The 23,252-nt window shown below is 34.8% G+C and overlaps 1 protein-coding gene across 1 annotated transcript; it reads left to right on the forward strand.

Annotated features, from left to right (window-relative positions):
* The first annotated feature begins 16,139 nt into the window (after nt 1-16,139).
* On the forward strand, nt 16,140-22,671 carry LOC137742700 (sulfate transporter 3.1-like). Its single transcript, XM_068482635.2, has 12 exons — nt 16,140-16,929; nt 17,204-17,411; nt 17,975-18,146; nt 18,728-18,793; nt 19,545-19,658; nt 20,468-20,584; nt 20,715-20,841; nt 21,155-21,441; nt 21,542-21,732; nt 21,829-21,914; nt 22,025-22,101; nt 22,203-22,671. The coding sequence occupies exons 1-12, from the start codon at nt 16,590-16,592 to the stop codon at nt 22,389-22,391; spliced, it is 1,974 nt and encodes a 657-aa protein (XP_068338736.2). The 5' UTR covers nt 16,140-16,589; the 3' UTR covers nt 22,392-22,671.
* Nucleotides 22,672-23,252: the final 581 nt, after the last annotated feature.

A 23,252-nucleotide genomic window follows, 5' to 3' on the forward strand; every position in this document is an offset into this window, starting at 1 on the left:
GAAAAAGGACCGGGGAATTGGGGTAGGGCCCACTGCACGGGTGGTTGGACAAGGAATTGGGAAGGTGCCAAAGGAGGCCCCCACGTACACGCCGTTCGAAAGGAGCTTTTCTTGGCGGATTTTGCGGGATTTTCAAATTTGTCGGAAGTCGGATGCCTGCCCTTGGTTACGAGTCCAGTTGGTGGGCTGAGGCCCAGAGTTAATGGTTTGGTGGGCTTTTTTTTTTTTAATTGGGAGTCTGTGAATGCGGCTGTTAAAACTTAAAATTGAAATTTTGTTTGGAAATTATTTTTCGTTTTTACGAAAAAGTGAAAATTCAAGACCAAATTCTGAAAAATCAAAAACGTAGTTTTCAGTTATCGAATAAGATTTTAGTTTTTAGATTTGAAAAAAATAAAAACTAAATGGTTATCAAATAGTGCTTTAATTTTTAATACGAGCCATATGAGGAGGAGGGGCAAAGAATTAAAACTTGAGACATTAGCATCTAAGTTTGATTTGATCTGTCTAAACTAGCAAAAGGCACAGATACAAACAAAATTTATCTTTAACTTTTGTTCCGAATTACTATTAATGTGCATCCAACAAATGATAAAAATTATATCAAACAAGAAATATAGAGGATTATCAACATCTTGCATGGATGCTAGCCACTTGGGTGCATCAACGGTTGGACTTCAAATGGCTGAAACTACTAAATAGAACTTACAAACCGAAAGTTACAGAATAGTTCTACTATATCGAAGAAATATCACCTGATTCTTTCACATAGCTAGGGTTTCAAGGCTTCATTGCTTTCAGTTCATCGTTTGTAACTGTAAAAGAAGGTAATGAGGCGTCAATGAGGGTTAGTTGAGTTGGTAAGATCGTTCTCTTTACCAGACCAAAGCCTAGATTCGAGTCCTGCTGCCCGCAATCCTTTTTGGCGGGCGATTTGTGAAAACTAAAAAAAAAAAAAAAAAAAAGCAAAGACCCCTTCTGTAAGTCCTCAAAAAGACGTGTAGTATGTCATGATCTTAAGATGGGTAACAAGGCTGATTTTTTTTAGGAAATTTTAAATATGATGCTCGACAGGATGAATTGGAGGCTCTTTCGTATATATTATAACATATATATATATATATATGGAAAAGTTTATAGAGACGACATGAAGTTTGATTGGAGGCAGTAGGTTCTAGTTTCTCTCAACGCTTGACCTTGGAGGCAGTAGGAGGCAGTAGGTTCTAGTTTCTCTCAACACTTGACCTTGGAGGCAGTAGGTTCTAGTTTCTCTCAACATTTGACCTCTCTAATTCTCTGCGCCCGATGTTGTGCACGGTTTGTATTGGCCTGAAGGATCGTGTCATTTGTTCTAAGTCAAGAACTTCTTGTCGCATCTTATATTTCGGGTTCTCTAATAATATAATTGCTTAGTGTAAATATTGTCATTTTCGTGAATGACAAGTTTCATACTAATTATTATGGCTGGCTACTCATGTATGCAAGATGATTTTTTTTTTTTTTTTGGTCCAAACGTAGAGAAGATTTGGCCCGCTTTAATATGTAGTTATGTACGCAAACAAAAGACATTCTGCCCTAAATGCAGGCAGTGGTAGGTTTCAGGGATCAGTGTTCAGTGTTCAACAAAGCAACACAAACAACATGCATGTTCTGTTTCCTCACAAAATTCTTAAGAGTACAGTCAGGGACCCCCGTTGCGGCAATTTAGGGTGATGCGTACTTATGTAGTAGCCCAATTAAATATTCCAACTACTTCCACATGAATATTAGGCCGCATACCTAAACACAAGCCCAACACATGAATAAAATGCGCTAAATAAGCCTGGAATTACAAGATGATGGACGGGGTTTAGCTTTAGTTATTATTGAGAAAATTAGAACACGTGCTTCATTTTCTGCAAATCACTTCCGGTCGCATAGTAAAAACTTAATGCACACATGACAAATTGTGCCTTTTAAGTTCTTACGAACAAGTATTTTCCAAATAAAATATAATAAACTAACGTTCTTCTATCTAGTGTAATTTATTTTGTTGTTGTTTAGACCAGATGGAGAGTCCTTCATGTTCCAAGCTCACTTTATAGAAAACAATTTACATACATCATCATGTGTTGTCTCGTACCAATAAAACAAAGTCATGTGAAAAAGCACTATCTCGTTGAAAGGTTCTATACATCCGCCCTTTCTCCTTCTCCACTTTACCAGGCCAACTTGCAAGTTGCAAGTTGCAACATAGACCACTATCAAACATGGGACGGAGAAGCATTTGATTTTGGAGAGCCATCTGTGTCTAATCCATGCTGCTTTGTGAAAGTAGTAGAAATAAGTTTTAAGGTAGGGTCAATCTTGAAACGTTTCAAGATATGAAATGATCTAAAGTAGAGGTTAAGGGAGTGCTAATGGATCTGGAATGAGTTCCTCCTCACGAGATCCATTAGCATATCTCCGCATCTTGGACCACATTCATCTGCATATATCGTTTTTGTGCACACTATATGTCGCTTAGAATGCTCTAATGGTCACAGCTCAAGAAAAAAATCAGTTTTCAAAAGCATGGAAAAGAGGGTTTTGGAGAAGTACAAAGAGATAAGCACTGCTTCTATATCAAAGTAGTAGAAAAGCAGAAGAGTGGTAGTTTCTTTCACTTTATTCTGTATGATTCTTATGGATCCAATCTTTGCACATTATCTTTTGTCTGCCTACGTGATACATCAAGGGGATTTTAATAATATTGTCACATTAAGCTGATGTTCTTACTTGTTCATATTTTATGAGATATTCTGGATTTATTCATATTTAGGTTTTATACTTATAACGCAATTCAATATTGCAACGAGTATATCTCCATATAGAAATATATGACTTGTAATTAAATGAGTTCTTTCTCCTTGTAAGGAAACCAAACATTACAGTTAGACATATAAATATTTTATTCGTGATTTTAACAAGTTATTTTTAAATGTGTGTTAGACATAATCGATCATTCCATGTATAGTGTCAAGCAGCTATCTATCGTTTTTTCATCCAATTTGTATTTTTATACAGAAAAAAGTAACAGGATGTGGCAATATGAGCACAGACTTGAAGGGGATTTCAAGCTAACTTTTATTAGAAAGCAGCAAGAGATATGGCGATGGATTGATGGGCCTAATACTGCTGAAAAGAGAATCTCTGAGAAGACCTTGGAGTTTCCTAAGGAAAATGTGCATGGTGGAGTGTGTGAACAGTATATCATTAAGCAAATGCTAATGTTGTATAGAAAATAAAGCCATTTGCAAAGTAATATTATTGGAGAGGACAATTATGCATGAAATTTATGAACACAATAACATTAATATATATTTGATAAGGTTCTAAAATGCGGTAGGCACTAGACAAGCAGCAAGTAAGGTCTAGCGCATAGGTGTTTAGGTGAGGCTAAGTGGGCCCCAGGTGGGGTATCTTGGCTTTTTTTTAATTTTAATTAAATTTATCATTTAACATATAAATAAAAGATAATGCTATGGAGACCATATTTTTAAGGGTAAATAGCGACGCTAAATTTGGAGATAAAATTTGCAAACTAAACTATGTACCGCCAATAAAAATGAGCACGTTTATTAATGCTTAGTAGTAAACCAATCATCAACTTTCATGTCTTTTAGTTTCCAAAATTTTATCTACAAATTTAATCTCCCTAGCATTACCCAATTTTTAAACCAAATTTGCAAACTAAATGATGTGTCACGATTCACCAATAGGAAAAAAACACGTTAATCAAACTTAAATAATAATCCACATCATTTGGTTTACAAAATTTGGTTTAGAAATTTTGTCTCCCTAGCATTACTCATAAATAAATGTCTACTTATACTTTAAAATATACATAATTGTACTCAGATACATAAATTGCAAATATAATAAAGTATTAGAACAAGCATATAGTGAGAGTTGCGATCTAAGCCGGTGGCTAGGCAAGTCTAAGTGAGTGCATAGGCGGGTGGGGTGCCTAGGCAGGTCTAGACGTCATTTTTTTAATTTTCAAATGCTTAGGAATTAATCGAGACGTTGGACAGCCACCTAACTAGCTCCTGGACAGAGATCTTTAGAACAATGATTTTGATATTTTTCAGTGAGCCACATATTCTTTGATCAATAACTTCCATGAACTTTGAAGAAATTAAGGAAAGCATTGGCACCATACATTCCTTCTCAACCTCTTTGCTCTTTGTTTCTAAAAGTCGAAGGAAATATTAACGGCAGCATTTTGAGGCCACAATTCTTCCACCCCATTTTTGGGGGTCACGCCACCAACTGCCTATTCCTGTCCTGCTTAAGTATATATTGCTTTCGGGTTCATTGCAGTGGTCATATATTCTGTTTGTGGAGGGCCTATCTTCCTTTACTGTACATATATACCTGGTGAAAAGCAAAACAAAGGTTCAATGTAAGGCACAAATACAGTGCTTTCACAACATGAAATAGCAATCATCGCAACAACCACATTGAACTCAATAAAAAAAATCTGTGAATTATAATATTTGTGATGCAAATAACAGTGTTCCCACATTTGATTTTTTTTTTTTTTTTTTTTTTTTGGGGGGGGTTTTTTGTTGTTGTGTTGGGGGGGGGGGGGGTGGTTGTTGGGGGCGGCGGGGAGGGTTTGCATGTTTCACATGTCCTGTTACTCGATTATACAGCAGCATACTGAGTTGCAGACTGGAGCAGGAATTATACCATAATTCAGGTAGAAATATTTTAGGCCATATTATCTATATACTAAAGCTCAGTTGAGAATCACTGTTCAGCAACAGGGCTTTGACGAAAAAGGCATGCATGCTACTGGGTCCGATGTAGTAGATCATCTGTAGCCACCAATTCTGCGCTCCCCTTGAAGACATTATCATGCTCACTTTTAATTTTATTGGAAACTCATTCATGGTGTCCTAAAAAATGCCAGAACTTTGAGATGAAGTCAACCAATAATGCAGATTTGATATCAATTCAACTAATAAAGCAGGTTAAGATAAATGAATTGTTATTAGTATTCCAAAAATCTATTTGGCACTTGAAACTTTTTATAATTAGAAAGAAAAATAAACTTATGAGGATGTGTATAATGAAATTTTTGGAATGCTAATAATAGTTACTTAAGATAAACTTAGTCAAAGTAAGCCTTGCATTCATCAAAAAAATACGAATGGATGTTGATAAAGGACATGGATCCTATCCAATCCATGCATCCTAATCCTAGGGATCTACCAATTCAGACTATTGAAATTTGATCTAACGGCTAAAGTTATTATAACTTTTAAAGTGGGCCCTTATTTGTAGCCATTGGATCAAATTTTAGTCGTTGGATCAAATTTCAATAACCTAAATTGATGGATCCTTAGAATTAAGATGCATGGATCCGGAGAGGATCCATGTCTGTTGATAAAATAGAAGTCATATTATTGTCATTGTACTTGAAACATAATTTCCATGTCATAATAATTGGTAAAATATAGTACTGTCATTTAGTTGATCCCAATGTAACACTATTTTGTATCTTTTTTTTTTTTTTTTTTTGTAATAGATATGAATCTAATTCTAGCATGCAATCATAAATATATCTCGTTTGTCTTGTATTTCTCACCACAGTTAAAAAAACGCATAACTAAGGTTCAAAATATTTTTGAATGAATTCAACATATTTTTATTAATTTAGGTAGTCGAAATTCATTACTAGATGTTACTGATCAGTTTGTGGATATTTCATTAAAGTTAAATTAATCAAATTATCCACTACCAGCTTTATTTTGAACCTACAAGGTTACACACAATAGAATGTTATCGAAAGATAAATTTGATAAAGACTGAATTTAATATAAATTGTTTATATTAAATGTTTTATTTAGTATTTAATTAACTTGTTTGGGCCTTCTATTTATTGGTGGCTATTTGACCTAAAATAAAATAAAGAAACCCATTCCAAAAAATAAATACCGAATTAATTAAAAATAAAATAAGAACGAAACGTGCAAATCTCAATGACAATAAGGAGGTGAGGCAAGCACTAGGGAGCTTCTGAAACTTGCCAGACAAAATTTGTTGTTTGTTGAATTGGAGAAAATTTGCATGAACTTCCATGTTGCAAAGACGGCTGAATGAATTCAAGGAATAATGAAGGATTGAGAAAGATGAAGAACTAAAGAGAGAAACGTGAAAGCTCTTTGTATTATGATTGATGACTAATTAGACTACAGTTCTTTTCGTTATATACATACAACTTGCTTAACAACATAACAAACTACTTAACAAAACTATAATAGTTCATTACACCAGATGATGCCATCTGTTAATCCTTGCTATATAAGACCAATGCACCACATAGTGACACATCACTTAATAATTGTTTGCCTATAAATAATAAGAAGTTTTTCACAAACAGTTAAAACTTTGGAATTGTATCGATATATAACATGTTTATTTCCTATTCATGATATATCATTTGAATTGCAAATTTAGTTTAGAAACTTGATCTCTCTACCATTGTTCTTTTCTTGTTGAAATTAACCCCAGCTTTAAGTTCATACTTCATACAGTACTGACAAAAAATAAACTTCTCTCTCTCTTCTCTATCCATCCTCACTTGAGATAATTTTTTGCTTCTGCTGACAAAAAATAAACTTCTATCTCTCTTCTCTATCCATCCTCACTTGAGATAATTTTTTGCTTCTGCTAAACAATGTCAAATATTAACTCTTACGCAAACATTGCAGAACTCTTCTGAATCCTAAAGATAAATAACAAGGAAGGAAAGAAATGGCATTGGCTGATAGTACAATTTTGTTTCTTGATACTCATGTCGAGAAAGAGGAACCCTATTATTTTCAAATTACCCTGATAAAACTAAAGAATAGCAATGAATCTATTGGATTAGGAAGATAATCAAGTTTTTTTAAATAAAATCAAAGTTAGTTTCTTTCACTCAATGTGAAAAAGGAAAAGAAACGGAACAACTCTGAAAATCCAATATGAAGGAGTGCCAGTGTAGGGGAGACTGCTCTCCCTTGATCTCCAATGGTAAACAAAAAACTGGAGACGGAGAGTCATTGAGAGTTTTCTTACTTGATTAACCTTTGAAATTCGCACCATATGAGGCTTGATTGATTACTGTGCACTTAATTGTTATGATGTATATGTTAAAAGTAAATAATTTCTTATGAAGGGAAATTAATAATTAATAATTAGCTATTAGACTAAATTCTGTTGAGAGTTGAAATGTGAGAGACAATTTGTCTCACATCGGTGAGTTGTCAACCTAGTTATGGGTTTATATGGTCTTGGGCAACTTCCTATATTGTTAATTGGTTTTATGGTGGAATCCCAATTTTATTATGGTATTAGAGCATGTTGTCCCACGTGTGAAAGCCTAAGGATCACACGTGCTCATGCGTCACCCATTTGTTGTTCACGTGTAAGCTTGAAAATTGGCCAGATGTGCGGGGGCGTGTTGAGAGTTGAAATGTGAGAGACAATTAGTCCCACATCAGTGAGTTGTCAACCTGGCTATGGATTTATATGGTCATGGGCAACTCTCCATATTGCCAATTGATTTTATGGTGAAACCCCAATTTCATCAAATCCGTTAATGATAATCTAAATGTTTAAAAAATTTGTCAAGTCTTGTGTAAAACACGGATCCGCCTGTGTGTGTGTGTGGATATATATTGGTTTCGTAAAGTAAAAGAGGACAAGAAGACCTAGCACAGATTCGGAGTCAACTATATAGATAAGCATGCGCTTAAGGGAACGGCATTCTCCGTTGTGGGTTGTTTAGCTCCTTGTAGGCAGACACAGGATACGTAATCCATATCCAACTGGTGAATCGAAGGACAATGAACTGCAATTTAATAGGAGCATTTGCCTTCAATTATTGTAACTTTAATGAAATCATGGAGATTTGACATGATTGTTCATTCCACCAGTACAGGTTTCGGATTTAATATTCAGTCACCAGATTCACAGTACATGACACGATTAAGGTTTAGTGGAGGTAAAAGTTCATTCTAAATTCAAGCAATTTGAGCAGAAAGGTATGAAGATAAAAAATAGGATAAACATTATGCGTGGTTAGCACTAAATTTTATAATTTTTTTAACAACATTCTTTTGCATTAAAAGGTTGAGGGATTCCGGTTAAGTCAGACAATACGCTAATATAATGAATTGGTATCAAAATTGCTATTCACGAAAGTCAAAAGTAAGAATTCTCATTTACAAATGAAAAGAAATATCACTATACCGTAAACTAGAATTGAAATTAATTGGAAAATAGACATGCAGCAGATTGTAATTGGCAAACATACACACTTTTTGAAAGAGAAAGAAATTAAAACTAATTAATTAATTAGAGAAATTGCATGGAAGGCGTTGTGAGGTTTTGTCCAGGAAGGTTGTAACTTGTGCAGGTTTTTCTTAACAGAGTTTCTCATTAACAATAATCTATCTTAAGTGGGAAGTTGGATTTGATTCCAATTTGATGACAAAAGTAAGCAACGTAATGATTCCAAAAATAGCAAACAAAAATGACGTTTGAAAAAGAAAATACTACTTATAACTTCACGACTGAATTCGTCAGCAAAATGTCAACCAAACCCCCTTTTTTTTTTTTGGGTGAATGAGGGGGTGAAGACACCCCAAACGAAATAATACATGTCACTAATAACAATAGAGCAGCCCATAAGGGCACCTACAAGATCATCCGTTAGATGTTGCATAAGTCATTGAGGAGGAAACTGAAAAGAACACAACCCAAATTTCAAATTGTAGCTCCATTTGGTTAGCTGGTTTGTAACATAAATTAACACATTCATGTTCATCGAGCTTTATTATAAATTTTCTGGCTGCATTATCTCAGTTCTCATAATTATATTTTGTAAATAATGACCTCTTAACAACTCTTGTATTCCCAATTAAAAAAAAAAAAACAAAAGTCTTGTACATAAATATATTCCATAAATAAACCACATTAAAAAAAATGTAATTAATTTTAGTTAATTTAACTAAGATGCATGATATTCGTTGCTGCAAATAATATCGAGTATGACTCCGATCTTTCAGGTCTAAGATCAGACACATGTGTTAAACATGATGGTGAGAATAACCCTAAATTAGATATTATGAATGCAAAATATTTAAATGCATCCAAATGTCAATGGCAATATATTTTATGGGTATCATATAAATAAAAGAATAATTTAGTGGCAATTCAATAAAAATTAAAAAGTATGTAATCCCACTGGAACATACATAGCACAAATTACATAAACGTGAAATACACATAATGTTTTGTGTAATAAAATTTTTAAACTCAAATACATATAATTCGTTTGGAAATGCTTTTAAAATAAATGAAAGCGTTTTTGATAAAAATATTTTTGAAACTAATTCTTAGTAAAAATCCAAGTGGATTCTGAAATGTTACTTTAAGTGTTTATTTCAAGAATCACATATCTGGTATTTTTTTTCTAAAAAACACTTTAAGTGTTTAAGTGTTTTTGAAACCCAAAATCAATTACACTAAAAACATTTTTTTATCATTTTAAAAACACTTACAAACAAAAGCTATAGACCATCTCTCCTTCTGAAGTTTTTAGTGCACGCGTGTACAACCATTTCAGGGGTAAAAGTCACTATATAGGTTGAACGTATAGGTATGGTGCGGATCACCATATAAATTATAATACACAATTACTCGAAAAAGAAATGGCTTAGTCCTATAGTGTTTGACATAAATATCGACACACCACGATCTGGAATGTTCACTTGGGCTTCAAATCGAGCTGTGCTGGCCGACATCAAAAGGGTGATGAAGCCATAAAGTGTAGTGATATGGAAAATATGAATAAATTTAAACCTAAAAGTGCCTAAATATAAGAGTGCGCTAATGAGTGGAAATGAACCCATTTCACACGTGATGTCAGAGCATAAGTAAAGTACACTAAAGTAGGATGAGAATTATACCATCGAAGGTAACCAACCATACTGAGATTTGCCAAGAATCTTCGTCGACACGAAAGCACAACTACTAAACCTAGAGGGGCAAAAAAACAAGAATGAATGGGTCTAAAAATAAAGTTTTGTAAAAACCTTTTCGAAAACATCATAACCCCTTACTGTAAAACAAGTATAGTTTTCAAAATATACATACTACATATAGTATGAAAATACTTACCGTAGCAGTATCTCAAGACTTCAATACGTCACAAATTTGTACAATAAGCATATAACCTCTAGTAATCACAATATCTCACAGAAATAAATAAATCACATCGAGTGCTCATTGACACATGCTGACACACAATTTCATGCTGAGGTATTCTGACATGAACATGACTGGGTGTAATAATGGTTTACGCTTTAATACTACAATCATGTGAAGACTGATGCTATGGGCGTCACATACAAGTCCCAATTGCCTATAGCAATTTAGGATAGGACTGACAACTACAATGGATCCAAAGTGAGCGTACGGTGCGATGTGAACATACATGTGAATGACTGACCCTAGCCTAGGCGAGTACCAACACCGGTGCAGCAACGATGAGCAGATAACGTAAAAATAGTCATACCACAGTAATTCGATAATTCTAGTCAACATATATTATTTATGGCTGAAAATATAATTAAGGCATCCCACACATACCTGTGCATCCCGCAGGATTCAGAATAATTTCGTAAATTTCGTCATTTTGCTAATTCTTGTAAACATTAGTCTAATCTAGGCATACGTAGGAAATTCTTTTTCAAATGTATAAATGAAAACTAACAAATATGTATATACTATATAAAAGAAAAGACTCACTCACGGATATTGGCGAGGACATAGCCGTTCGAACTAGGAAAGCCAAAGTCTCCTATAGTAATTGCACCTAATCATAATATTGGGACCCGTTAGTAAGACTAAATTAAAATGTTTGAATTTGGAAAAACGGAGTGCCGATTTGGAATTAGAGCATCGAAATACGCTCAGGAGGGTCCAGGGCAAATTTTGTAAAAAGTCAACAGTCAACCCTAAAAAGTCAACTAAGACACCCCGGTGGCCAACCACGTTAAAACTTTGGAATTTCACTAAATGGGTGTCAAAAACGGACTCGGGATATCTAAATTAGCCTAGGAAGGTTTCCGAGAAAATTTCGAAAAAGTCAACACAAAGAATATTCCAGAAAATATTCCAGGAATATTCTGGGTCTCTACCGGAAAATTGGAAAAGTCTCTCGGAGTTGGTTTCTGCACCAGATTGTCACCAAAACATGTATGCAACTAAAAAAAAAATCGAATCAAAACGTCAAAGAGGAAGAGATCGAAGGTACTTCGAGTCTTACAACGGTTGGAAATTTTGAGAACTCGCCGAAGTTCTCCATCTTCTGTTTCTCCAGTTTACATGCAGGCCCGAGGGTTTAGTTCAAATTTCTGGGCTCAGGGAAATAGATGGGACGAGGTGATAAGTTTGGATTGTGGTACTAGAGTGTAAACCATTATTACACCTAGTCTTGTTCATGTTACAATACCTCTGCATGAACTTGTGTGTCAGCATGTGTCGATGAGCACTCAATGTGATTTATTTATTTCTACGAGATATTGTGATTACTAGAGGTTATATGCTTATCTATGAATTTGTGACGTATTGAAGTCTTGAGATACTGGAGACTATGGTAAGTATTTTCATACTATACATAGTATGTATATGTTGAAAACTATACTTGTTTTACAATGAGGCGTTATGATTTTTTTGAAAAGGTTTTTACAAAAATTTATTTTTAGGTCCACTCACCCTTGTTTTTTTCGCCCCTCCAGGTTTAGTAGTTGTGCTTTCGTGTCGACAAGGATTCTTGGCAAATCTCGGTATAGGTGGTTGCTTCGATGGTATAATTCTCATCCTACTTTATTATACTTTACTTATACTCTGACATCACTTGTGAAATGGGTTCATTCCCGCTCACTAGCGTACTTTTAGGTTTAAATTTATTCACATTTTTCACGTCACTACACTTTATGACTTCGTCACCCTCCTAGTATTGGCCAACACATCTCAATTTGGAGTTCAAATGGACATTCCGGATCAGGATGTGTCAAATATATTATATATAGATCAAGATATATACCCCTCTGCCTCCTTACTGAAAAATAATTAATAGCTCCAAAAGAAAAATTAGATGAAATTTCTAGTTGTTACTAAATCATGATCATTTGCTTTAAAAAAAAAACTCCAACACTTACAAGCTATGGTTTCGAATCCAATAAAGCTCAACAAAATTCATAATTAAGTCAATTATATGACATTGAAACCAATTCCTCTTCTTAATTAATTGATTTGTTTTACTGGCTTATCCACTTCAATGAGACTACTAATTATTTGGTCTTCCACAAGTTTAAGTGTATTTTATTCCCAGATATAAGACATTTTTGTTTAATTTTTATAACACAATTGCTATACTGGTGTATGAGTTTGATATATATGATTCAATGTATTAATTCTAGGACCCATCTAATTCCTAATCTATTATTAGTTATTCTCTTTTCTCTTTTAAAAAGTTGGTCATTTATTGTATAGGAATCAACCTCATCTACTTCCTAAACAAACTCACGAGTTCACTATTGAACTCAAGAATTAGAATAACTCCCTAAATCTAAAAACTCCATAGCGCCCAACCCCTTGCTTTCGCTTGGGGCCGGTGGCAACTCCTATCTCCATTCGTCTAGCCTTCCTCCTTTATCTTCTAAGGGATTGTTGTTTATTTATTTTTCTTCTTAGTATTTCTGTTAATAAGTGGTTATATGTGAGCCTTTCTTCGTGAGTATGTTAATGTTATGTTGTGCAAAAAATTTATATCGGTATAGACACTAGTTGGTTCATTGTTAATTCTTCTTCAGAGTCAACGCTGCTCGTTGTCAAAGAGTGTCCTCGTGTTCATTATATTCAAGGCTTCGTGCGTAGAAGTTTTCATCAAGAATGGAATTTCTTTGGCTTTGGAGTGCCATCTCAGTCATCTGAGTTTGGGTATAAATGATTTCAAGACTTGGATGCGTTCCTTTACTTATCCTCGAGCATGTTTGGCTCTCAAATCCATCAGTATGGTGGCAATTAGTTTGGTCAACTTGGCCTTTTATTTATGTTAAAGCTTCTTTGAGGACCTCTTGAATATTATCTCGAATGTCCTCTTTGATAACTGTATCAAATCTTAATTTTATAATAAAATCGCTTTTATTTCATCTAAAAAAAAAAAATTAGAATCACTCTCATAAAAATCATCAAATTTTTTGACCCATATAAGATATTATTCTTTTAGATCAGAATCAAACTTAACTTTTCGGTCTATTGTGGAAGAAATAAGGGACAAAATAAAATAATCTAGTGCGGTTCAACATGCGTTCATTTTGTCAAATTATTGTATCTGACATAGGCTTCTTATTATACATGAGAGGATAATTAGTCTTTAGTAGCCTTAATAGTTGTCCCACTTTGTCTTCTGGGATACCCCCTCATACCCGTGATATACAGTCACAAACACAAGATGTTGGTTCTTCATATATATATATATATATATATATATATATATATATATATATATATATATATATATTTCATTATATCTTTTTTTTACTGTTAGATTTTATTATATTCGATCTCAGTTGTTAGATTTAATGCATTTTAAAATTACATTTTAAAAAAAAACAAAATTTGAATCTGGACTGTTGGATGAACCAACGGTTCAAAAACCCCAACAGGTCCCACCCTGTCGGGCGCTGAAAAGCTCAACCCGAGTGGGCCAAGTTGAGCGCGTGATCGGGTCGGGTTTGGAGGGGGTGGGGGATATATATATATCACCAACTGGAATTTTGGTTCACTAATATTAATTTGTATTAATTTGCCTCCACTTGATCAAAAGATGTCTCCAGTTCGATGCCTATGTGTATGCGATAATCATTTCAAATTTTCTATTGAACAAGAAAACTCATTTAAATATTTTTATACACAGATAGGGTAGCGTAAATTACTTTATAATTATGAGGGTCTTTTCGCGTTACAAAATATTTTTGTAAATGCCTTACCGTCTTATAACGACGAGGGATCAGGTGGTTAAACATGTATATCTATGTGCTGAGGTAATTATTTGTATGAGATACAAAACCTCGCTCAAACGCATCTGCTTAATAGTTGGCTTCTGAGTTTATCATGACTTGTACTTATTGGCTGGTTGCTTTATTTTTTTAGTGAGCATTTTCTAAATAAAACCACATCTCTAATTAGTGATGTCTTGATCCAGCTGATAAAAGAAAAGGATGACATCTTGTCGATCTAATACTTAAAGAGTGGTTTATTGAAGTAGTAGTGGAGGGTGCTGTTGCATCAATTTGGTCCTTGTACAAGTCAGCAGACGTCAAACGTTTGAAAAAAAAAAATCGCAGTTTATATGCTTTACGCAGGTATATATCAGCAGCTAAAGATCGAGCGGTTCAAATTTGAACCCGATATTTGATTGAGTAATTGAATGACGTTGTGACAAAATGATTAATCTGTGTCAAATTGGCAAATTGGTTATCCTGTCCACTTATGGTTTTTCGTCTGTTACTCAACAAAGTGAACATTCAGATATCAAAAGGGTTTTATTTATTTAGTTTTAAAAAAATACTTGACTTGTGATTATTGGACCTGACACGGAAATATTCTGCTCTCATACAATATTTTAGAATGAGCGCTAAACAATATTTGCAGTCTCCCGAACGGAATATTCCTCTCAACTTAACTGCGCATGTAAAAAGGAATACCCTACTATTTCCTTGGATGTATCAGGAGTCATGTAGTTTTTTACATGGGAGTATATAGTTAGAAATAAAAAGGAAAAGAAGAAGAAATTTTTTAACATGACATATGCAATTACTTAAAAAGCCAGGTATACGTAAGCATGGAGGTAATCAATCATTATGCCGAAACGAAAAAGAGAAGAACGATGATCACCGACTTTGATGATTTGACTAATATGTATACATGCATGAATACATTACCATAGTTGAAAAATCAAGTAATGTTAGGCGCTCTTAAGTTCCAAGTAAGAAGACTATTATTAATAAGCCAGTCAAACCAGCCGAGTTATTCTCTACATATTGAACTCCACTTCAATCTTATTGTGAAAACTTGCTTATCTTAATCATTGAACAGTCTGAACTTGATCCATGTAGAAGATAAGAGATATTTAGAGCAGTGGTTCCTGAATTTTCATCTGATTGAAGCTTTGGTCCTTGAATTAAAAAATTATGAGTTTGACTTGAATTTGTCACAATATGAAGCAATAGTTATTTTTTGTAACTCTGTTAACTTCAACCCCTTGTTTACCCCTTATATCCATTCATTTGGACTGAATTCTAGCGGTGTTGCTGAAAAAAAACCATTGCTTCACATGTGACAAGTTTAAGAACCACTATACCAGTTTTCTCCTCAAAATAAACACGTTAAGCTGAAGGTAATACAAAGTTTGATGAGATCATAAGTTTTATGGCATGTTCACTAGAATTAGGAATTAGAATTATGTTATATTCATTATTTCCCAGATGTTGCTATCACATATGTAATGCCTTGAGCATTATATTAGTTAGGTGTAATATTGGATTTCTTCGCACTCTTTCTTCCCCTAATAACGATTCATGTTCATAAGTTCTCTCCATTTTTAGTCGGTAAACATGCCAAAAGTTATATCTTAATTACGTAATCTGAGGATATCTGAACTGATGCATGGCAATCACGGTTACCAGCAAATAAATGTTTTCCACAAACTAATCAACACTCTTAAGCCGACACGTGTTGAAACTAATTGAGATTCATATACACTACAACCAATGAGAGTGCACCACATCATCACAAAGTGATGCCATATAGGCAACGAAGGAGTAGGCCACGCCCATATATGCATATCTAAATCGTTAAAAATTGTGGTGCATACGGTTTCGTCTTCAATTTATTGTCTTCCTATTTTAAGTGGCTCTCTTTGCTAATTAATATATTATAGAGTAATATTATTGTTTGTAATAAAAAAAAATTAAAGAAATAGAAATTATAAAGGAGAAAAGAACCAGAATATTAATATACGTGAGCTTCCCGGATTTTTCCTCCTCTTCGGAGGAGAAGTGAACAAAATAAAGCACGAGGTGTGCAGCTAGCATTTTTGAAAACCCTTGCAAACGTGTCCCCCTTTAGTCACTAATACAATACCCCATCGTGGGTCCCCAAACGCATTCTCTTAAAAAATAATGAAAAATCCAAACCAACACGACCGTCCTCCACTTGTATATATTTCCCACAAGCAATCACTCTTCTCTCGATCAGCCTCAACAATCATCTTTCTCTCCATCCTTCCTACAACTTCTTCTCCTTGATTTCTCACCCAACTTCCCACCACATCCTCCAAATCTTTCTCCAAATTTAGCATTCCTAATTCGGTGCCAGAACATCCCAAACCCATTCAATACTATTATAAATTGTGTCCTTTTAATTTGTTCGTACTTAGCTAGTTGTTCGGAATCACTCCCCTTTCATTTTATCCGAAATCACTTCCCTTTCATTTTATTATGGGTAACGTTGATTACGCGTACCCTTCAACCAATGTGGAGAACTCTCCACACCGAGTAGAGATCCCACCAGCTCAACCTTTCATCAAAACATTGAAGTCTTCTCTCAAGGAGACCTTTTTTCCTGATGACCCTTTGAGGCCGTTTAAGAACCAACCTGCTTCAAGAAAATTCATTCTTGGCTTCCAGTACTTCTTTCCCATCCTTGAATGGGCGCCTCGCTATACACTCGATTTCTTGAAATCCGATCTCATTTCCGGCATCACCATCGCTAGCCTCGCGATCCCTCAGGGGATTAGCTATGCCAAGCTTGCTAACTTGCCACCAATTCTTGGCCTATGTAAGTAGCCCTTTTTAAAAAATTAGTCTCATTTTTTTTTTTCTTCATGTTATTCACGCTCTCAATTTGTTGTTCAGTGTTAAAAAAAAAAAAAAAAAGAAAAAAAAGCATGCAGATAAGATTATGGGGTCGGAATAACTTTTTTCTTTTTTTCTTCTTCAATTTTAACGTGAATGGATTAATAATTATGTCACATGTGTCATGTGCGAGTTGCGTTGTGATAGATTATTGAACTTTGATTCTTTTATTGAGTTAAAAATAATTAATAATGTAGATTCAAGCTTTGTTCCACCATTGATTTATGCCATGATGGGGAGCTCAAGAGATTTGGCTGTGGGGACTGTGGCTGTGGCCTCACTTCTCACAGCTTCAATGCTGGGGGCTGAGGTCAATGCCGCTGAAAACCCTACCCTTTATCTTCACCTTGCCTTCACTGCAACCTTCTTCGCCGGAGTTTTCCAAGCTTCCTTGGGTTTGTTGAGGTCAGCAATTACTAAAGATTCTATTCATTTTAACTATAATTAGCTAATTAGAAGCAACTTATTAACTTTCCAAAAAAAAAACAAAAAGCAACTTATTAATTTAAGTAGTGGGAACAACAAAACAAGCTCAAATTGATCGAAAAAGGTTAAGTTTTTACTGAAACATCTTGTACTTATATATATTTCTGGATTTTTTGTCTTTTATGAGAATTTGACTTTGTCCTTGTTCAATTATGAACAGACAAACGCTAATTTTTGTAACTGATCGTATTCAAGAATCTACAGAGACAGTGATCGATCACTGCCAGCTTCATATATAGATTGGAAAATACACAAGATATGGATAGAAAGAATATAAAAATTATAGTCCCAAATTTTTTACTTTCTATTTTTGGTATGTATTTCATATTTTACAAGGGAGCTGAGACCGCAAATTTGCTTATATATATATATATATATATCTAATAAACAATTTATTTCGTGTATATATATATACATATACGTATACATATATATTTATATACGTGGTTGATTTTTAATTTGATTCGACTGGATTTTTGCAGGCTAGGGTTTATTGTGGATTTTTTATCACATGCAACGATAGTAGGGTTTATGGCGGGGGCAGCAACTGTGGTGTGCTTGCAACAGCTAAAAGGAATTCTAGGGCTTAACCACTTCACCAATGGGACCGATTTTGTGTCAGTTATGCGCTCTGTTTTCAGCCAAACACATGAGGTTTGTTGTCCCTTTCCTGCCTTTTCCGGCCACAGAAATATATAAACCAATATCACAAATTTATAAATCTCAAACGCTCGTGATACTTTTCTTGATATTTAATTTAATTAATGGAAAACTATTCCTATGTGAGCATATAGGATCAAATTAATGGGTGTCAATCAGATGAGTGGAAATTAATAAATTTGAACTTTAAAGTTGTATATAATACTGTTTTAGAGTTATCTGTGACTTGTCTTATCATATCTAAAACTCACTGTCATTATTCTAAGAATAACATTATATGTATACAGTCACGAGAAAATATTATGAAAAAATAGAACTCTTACATATCTGCGTTATCGTAAGAGGAGTTTGATTCTTGAACTAGCTCGAGTGACCATGCGTACTCTTTTGAGTAAAAAAAAAAATGAAAAAGTGAGGGCATTTTTCTAAAGCTTGAAGTGTTTTTATTTCAAAAGGCATATGATGTGTTGAAATAACAATTGGCATAGAAGAATTTGAGCTAGAAAGTTTGCATCTTTGGTTTTCGTTTGCATATATAATTCTATTTCTATCTCAATGATTGATGGTTGTTGCAGTGGAGATGGGAAAGCGGAGTTTTGGGTTGTTTATTTCTTTTCTTCCTCCTCACCACCAAATACTTCGTAAGTGAATCGAACCAGCCATATCTTAAATTTCTTGTTTATTAATTTCAGATACTTATTCTTTGTATCTGCCATGTTTTAATTAATCTTGATTTAAAATTAAAATCTCTTCTGTCATGCAAGTATATGCTGTTGGCCCAAAAATTAAAATATCATGAAATTGAAAGCAGAAAAATATGGTATAATTCGATTGGATTAATAGGGCCATTACTGAAGTAATTTATAAGTAATTTACAGAAAACTATCACTGGATGGGATCATATGTCCTAATCAGAAAGTTTCTTGAACTGCTTAGCATCTCATTTTTCCAAGCCTCTATTTTCCATGGTTTGGAATCAACTTTTATATATATATATATATATATATATATATATATATATATATTTTTTTTTTTCTTCATCAAAATTCTCCTTTCATTTTCAACCCTAACCTACTCCCACTTTCAACATTAAGTAACAAAACCTTTCAAAGACGATTGACCCCGAGCTGCATCTGCATCCACCTTGTTCAAGTAATACTAGCATTTAGTAAATAATTAGAAATTTTAATTAATCCATGAAAAGGGGACTTTTAACATAATATAATTATTAACCATTGTCTTGACGCTTTCTCTGGCTTTGTCCTTAAAATTATTGCTCTAGTTTTGTTTACGTTGTAACTTGTAAGCATGAAGAAAGTGAATTTTAAATTAATGCTAATGTGGCTCATACAGTTTCTTTGTCTTTATATGTTGGACAAAATGATAATGCAGAGCAAGAAGAAACCTAAGTTCTTTTGGATATCAGCCATGGCACCTTTGACGTCAGTGATTTTGGGAAGTGTTCTGGTTTATCTCACCCATGCTGAGAAACATGGCGTTCAAGTGGTGAGCTTACACATCAAACTAAAGGGAACACATGCATAACCCCAATCTCTCCTTATAAGAAAAAACTTGATAGGATGGCCTATAGCTTTTATATGTCTATCTCTCTTGAAAACGATCAGAAACATAGAGAGCTCATGAGATCGTCCCATATACATTTTTCTTCTCTTGCGCGAGAGATTCTTTTATGTCATCGAGTATATATACATGTGTGTCTGCATCTCACACCATGAAAATCACATGCACATGAGGGCATACATGGCAAACCATCTATCTCTCATGCGAGAGATTATATCATGATGTTAGGTGTATACACTCGTACGTATATTTATGTTTGACATCGTGTAACGAGAGGTACAGACACCCGAATACATACACTACACACTGTGCGGAGTCCGTGATCACCAACTAGAGTGGCTTAGTGTGGAGAAAGACATTAGGAACAATTTGGACCACCATAAACAGAGACAAAGTAGGTCTACCTCCCCATGTGCTATAAGCCTTTCACAAATTAATCTTGGGCCAAAACCGAAAAATGATTGTTCGAGCAGTCTGTCGTCTACATTATTTGAGTCCCCACAAATAATAGCACTGTGTAGTGACTGGGGGGACCCCCAACTTTGCCTTACCTCCCATAGCATTATGTGATAGTTCTGGTTGCTAGGTCATGGTCAACAGATTCAACACGTTTCCTTTTCATTTCTTTTGAATTTAAAAGTAAAATAAAAATTCCTTCTTGTTTGCTTTTTGTTACTTACCCAATGACAAAAGGTTTCTAATTAATGCCTGTATTTTATGGTGAATATATTCAGATAGGAAATCTGAAGAAGGGGATTAATCCATTGTCGTTTGGAGACCTTGTGTTTGTGTCTCCTTATCTCACAACAGCTTTTAAAACTGGCGTTATTACGGGCATCATAGCTCTTGCTGTAAGTATATATATCTAAATTAAAACCTTAATTAATCTACTAATTATTGATTAACACGACTGATCACCATAATTAATAGCTTAAAATAATTAATAAATTGATTGTGGAATTTGTTGATAATTATGTGCAGGAAGGAATAGCAGTTGGGAGAAGCTTTTCCATGTTCAAGAATTACCACATTGATGGGAATAAAGAGATGATTGCCATTGGGATGATGAACATTGCTGGTTCTTGCACTTCTTGCTACCTCACTACAGGTGCTAATTACCTATATTAATTACTTAATTACTGACAATTGTTAATGTTGAGGAGAAACACTTCTAGAATCATGTACACTATAGGGAAAAAAAAGGTATCATCTATCAACTATTAATGTCAGACGCCATAATAGTTGAGTACAATAACAATTGAATCCAGTGTTTTTTCTTTTATTCATACTAATGTTTGATGTGTTTTTTACAATGAAATTGTGATTTTGAGGATTAATATTTGTGAAGAGCCCTTTAATTAATTTCATGTGATAATTATCTTCTCTCATTAATCACGTGAAATTTCTTCAATAATTTTCAGGGCCATTTTCCAGATCAGCAGTGAACTACAATGCAGGATGCAAGACGGCAATGTCAAACGTTATCATGGCAATTGCAATGATGTTCACATTATTGTTCCTCACACCATTGTTCCACTACACTCCCCTTGTTGTGTTGTCTGCCATTATAATCGCCGCCATGCTCGGCCTTATAGATTATGAAGCTGCAATCCACCTCTGGAAGGTTGACAAGTTTGATTTCGTTGTCTGCATGAGTGCGTACATCGGTGTCGTTTTTAGCAGCGTTCAAAACGGCCTAGTCTTAGCGGTACGTATGAATATATGTCACACTATCCTAATGAAAATTATTGTGTGTATGACAGTAACAACAGGTCAACAAATTACTGTGGTTTGACTTATTTATGCAGGTTGCAATATCTGTGATGAGGGTGCTTTTGTTTGTGGCAAGGCCTAGGACCTTTATTCTTGGAAACCTTCCGAATTCCACGGATTACAGAAATGTTGACCAGTACCAAAGTGCAAGCAATATTCCTGGAATTCTGATACTTGAGATCGATGCTCCCATTTACTTTGCAAATACCAACTACTTAAGAGAAAGGTATTTGAAAATTACAACTGAAAATTAACTATGTTTATATAAAAATTAATAGGTATTTAAAGCTTGATGTTAACCTAAACCGCTACATATTTTCAGGATTACAAGGTGGATTAATGATGAGGAAGATAGAATAAAATCTGCAGGGGAAAGTAGCTTACAATATGTGATATTGGATATGAGTGGTAAGGGAAATTATTAAACAATTATTATGCATTAATCAATTCACCTAAAGAAAATAATGTAAATTATTCAATTAGTGGTACTAGACACCCTAAAATTGATTACTTTGCAGCCGTTGCTAACATAGACACAAGTGGAATAAGCATGTTGGATGAGGTCAAGAAGCTAGTTGATAGAAGGGGCCTTCAGGTACAGTTTATAGTCTTTTATCGTGACTTTTGGAGTGTTAGTAATAGTTTTAATATACAAAGAACACTAAATCTAACACCTTGTTTCATTTATGCAATTAGCTTGCATTGGTGAACCCCGGAGGTGAGGTGATGAAGAAGATGAACAAGTCGGAGTTGATCGAGAAAATAGGTCAGCAATGGATTTATCTCACAGTTGCAGAGGCGGTTGCAGCATGTAAATTCATGCTTCACACCACCAAACCCAACCCAATCAAAGATCAAGAACCCGGCGCATGGAATAACGTCTGAGTTGCGTAGCTAGCTTAATTGGCTTGCCTACGTAGTACGTACCAATATTTGGATTTATGTATCAGAAAAAAGCAGCATGCGTGCACGTAAAATATGATGAGGTCTCATTGAAAAATGAGGAATGAGTCTCGTTGCTTTACGTCTATTGGTTTGCTTAATTAGTGGAAAGTTGGAAGCGTTAATTTTTTTCCTTCCAACATTATGTAATTTGCATAATGTATATCTCATGACGAAACAAAATTTTATGTCTCATGATGAAACAAAATGTTATGTAGATTCATTTTTGTGAACCTCAATTATTAGGAGTAGTCAACTTATATGTTATTGTCGAAATAGGTCTGGCCACTATGATTTCACGCAAGCTTATATCGACTTACATATCAAATCAACCCCTCAAGTGACTGGTAAAGAAATCCTTGTTCAACACATGGACCAGCGAAGATGGAGGGATATTAACCCAATTCACATCGCACATCTCCGGATTACTTCTCGACGCCAACACATGCGCCGCCAAATTGGCTGACCTTGGAACCCAAGACCAGCGACAGTCCTGAAAGAGCCCCCCTAGGCGCAAAGCCTTGGAAATAACAGGGAAAGCCTCCCAGCTGCCCCGCGAGCACCCCAGAGCTAAACAGAGGACATTCTCTTTTGAGTCAGACTCCACAATGATGCACTCCAACGCCAAGGCTTTGGCCAGCTCGCACCCCTTGTCCCCATTAGTTTGTTTTTTTGTTTTTGCCGGGGAGGGGGAGACCGTGGCTTTGGGCTGGGTCTGTAGTGTTGATCTTCCTCCTCTGTTCTAGTTGTGGTTTCCTTTGTTGCTTGCTCTTGGTGAGCTTCTGTTGCGTTTTGGCTTCGGCC

Source organism: Pyrus communis, chromosome 11 (assembly GCF_041283825.1).
Source record: "Pyrus communis isolate YQ-2024b chromosome 11, ASM4128382v1, whole genome shotgun sequence".
Taxonomy (NCBI): Eukaryota; Viridiplantae; Streptophyta; class Magnoliopsida; order Rosales; family Rosaceae; genus Pyrus; species Pyrus communis.

Bases quoted from the DNA above. Each gene is read 5' to 3' on its own strand.
- LOC137742700 (XM_068482635.2), top strand. From the start codon at position 16,590: ATGGGTAACGTTGATTACGCGTACCCTTCAACCAATGTGGAGAACTCT. The intron at 18,794-19,544 runs GTAAGTGAATCG...ATGATAATGCAG, and splicing joins TCCTCACCACCAAATACTTC to AGCAAGAAGAAACCTAAGTT. The intron at 22,102-22,202 runs GTACAGTTTATA...TTATGCAATTAG, and splicing joins TTGATAGAAGGGGCCTTCAG to CTTGCATTGGTGAACCCCGG.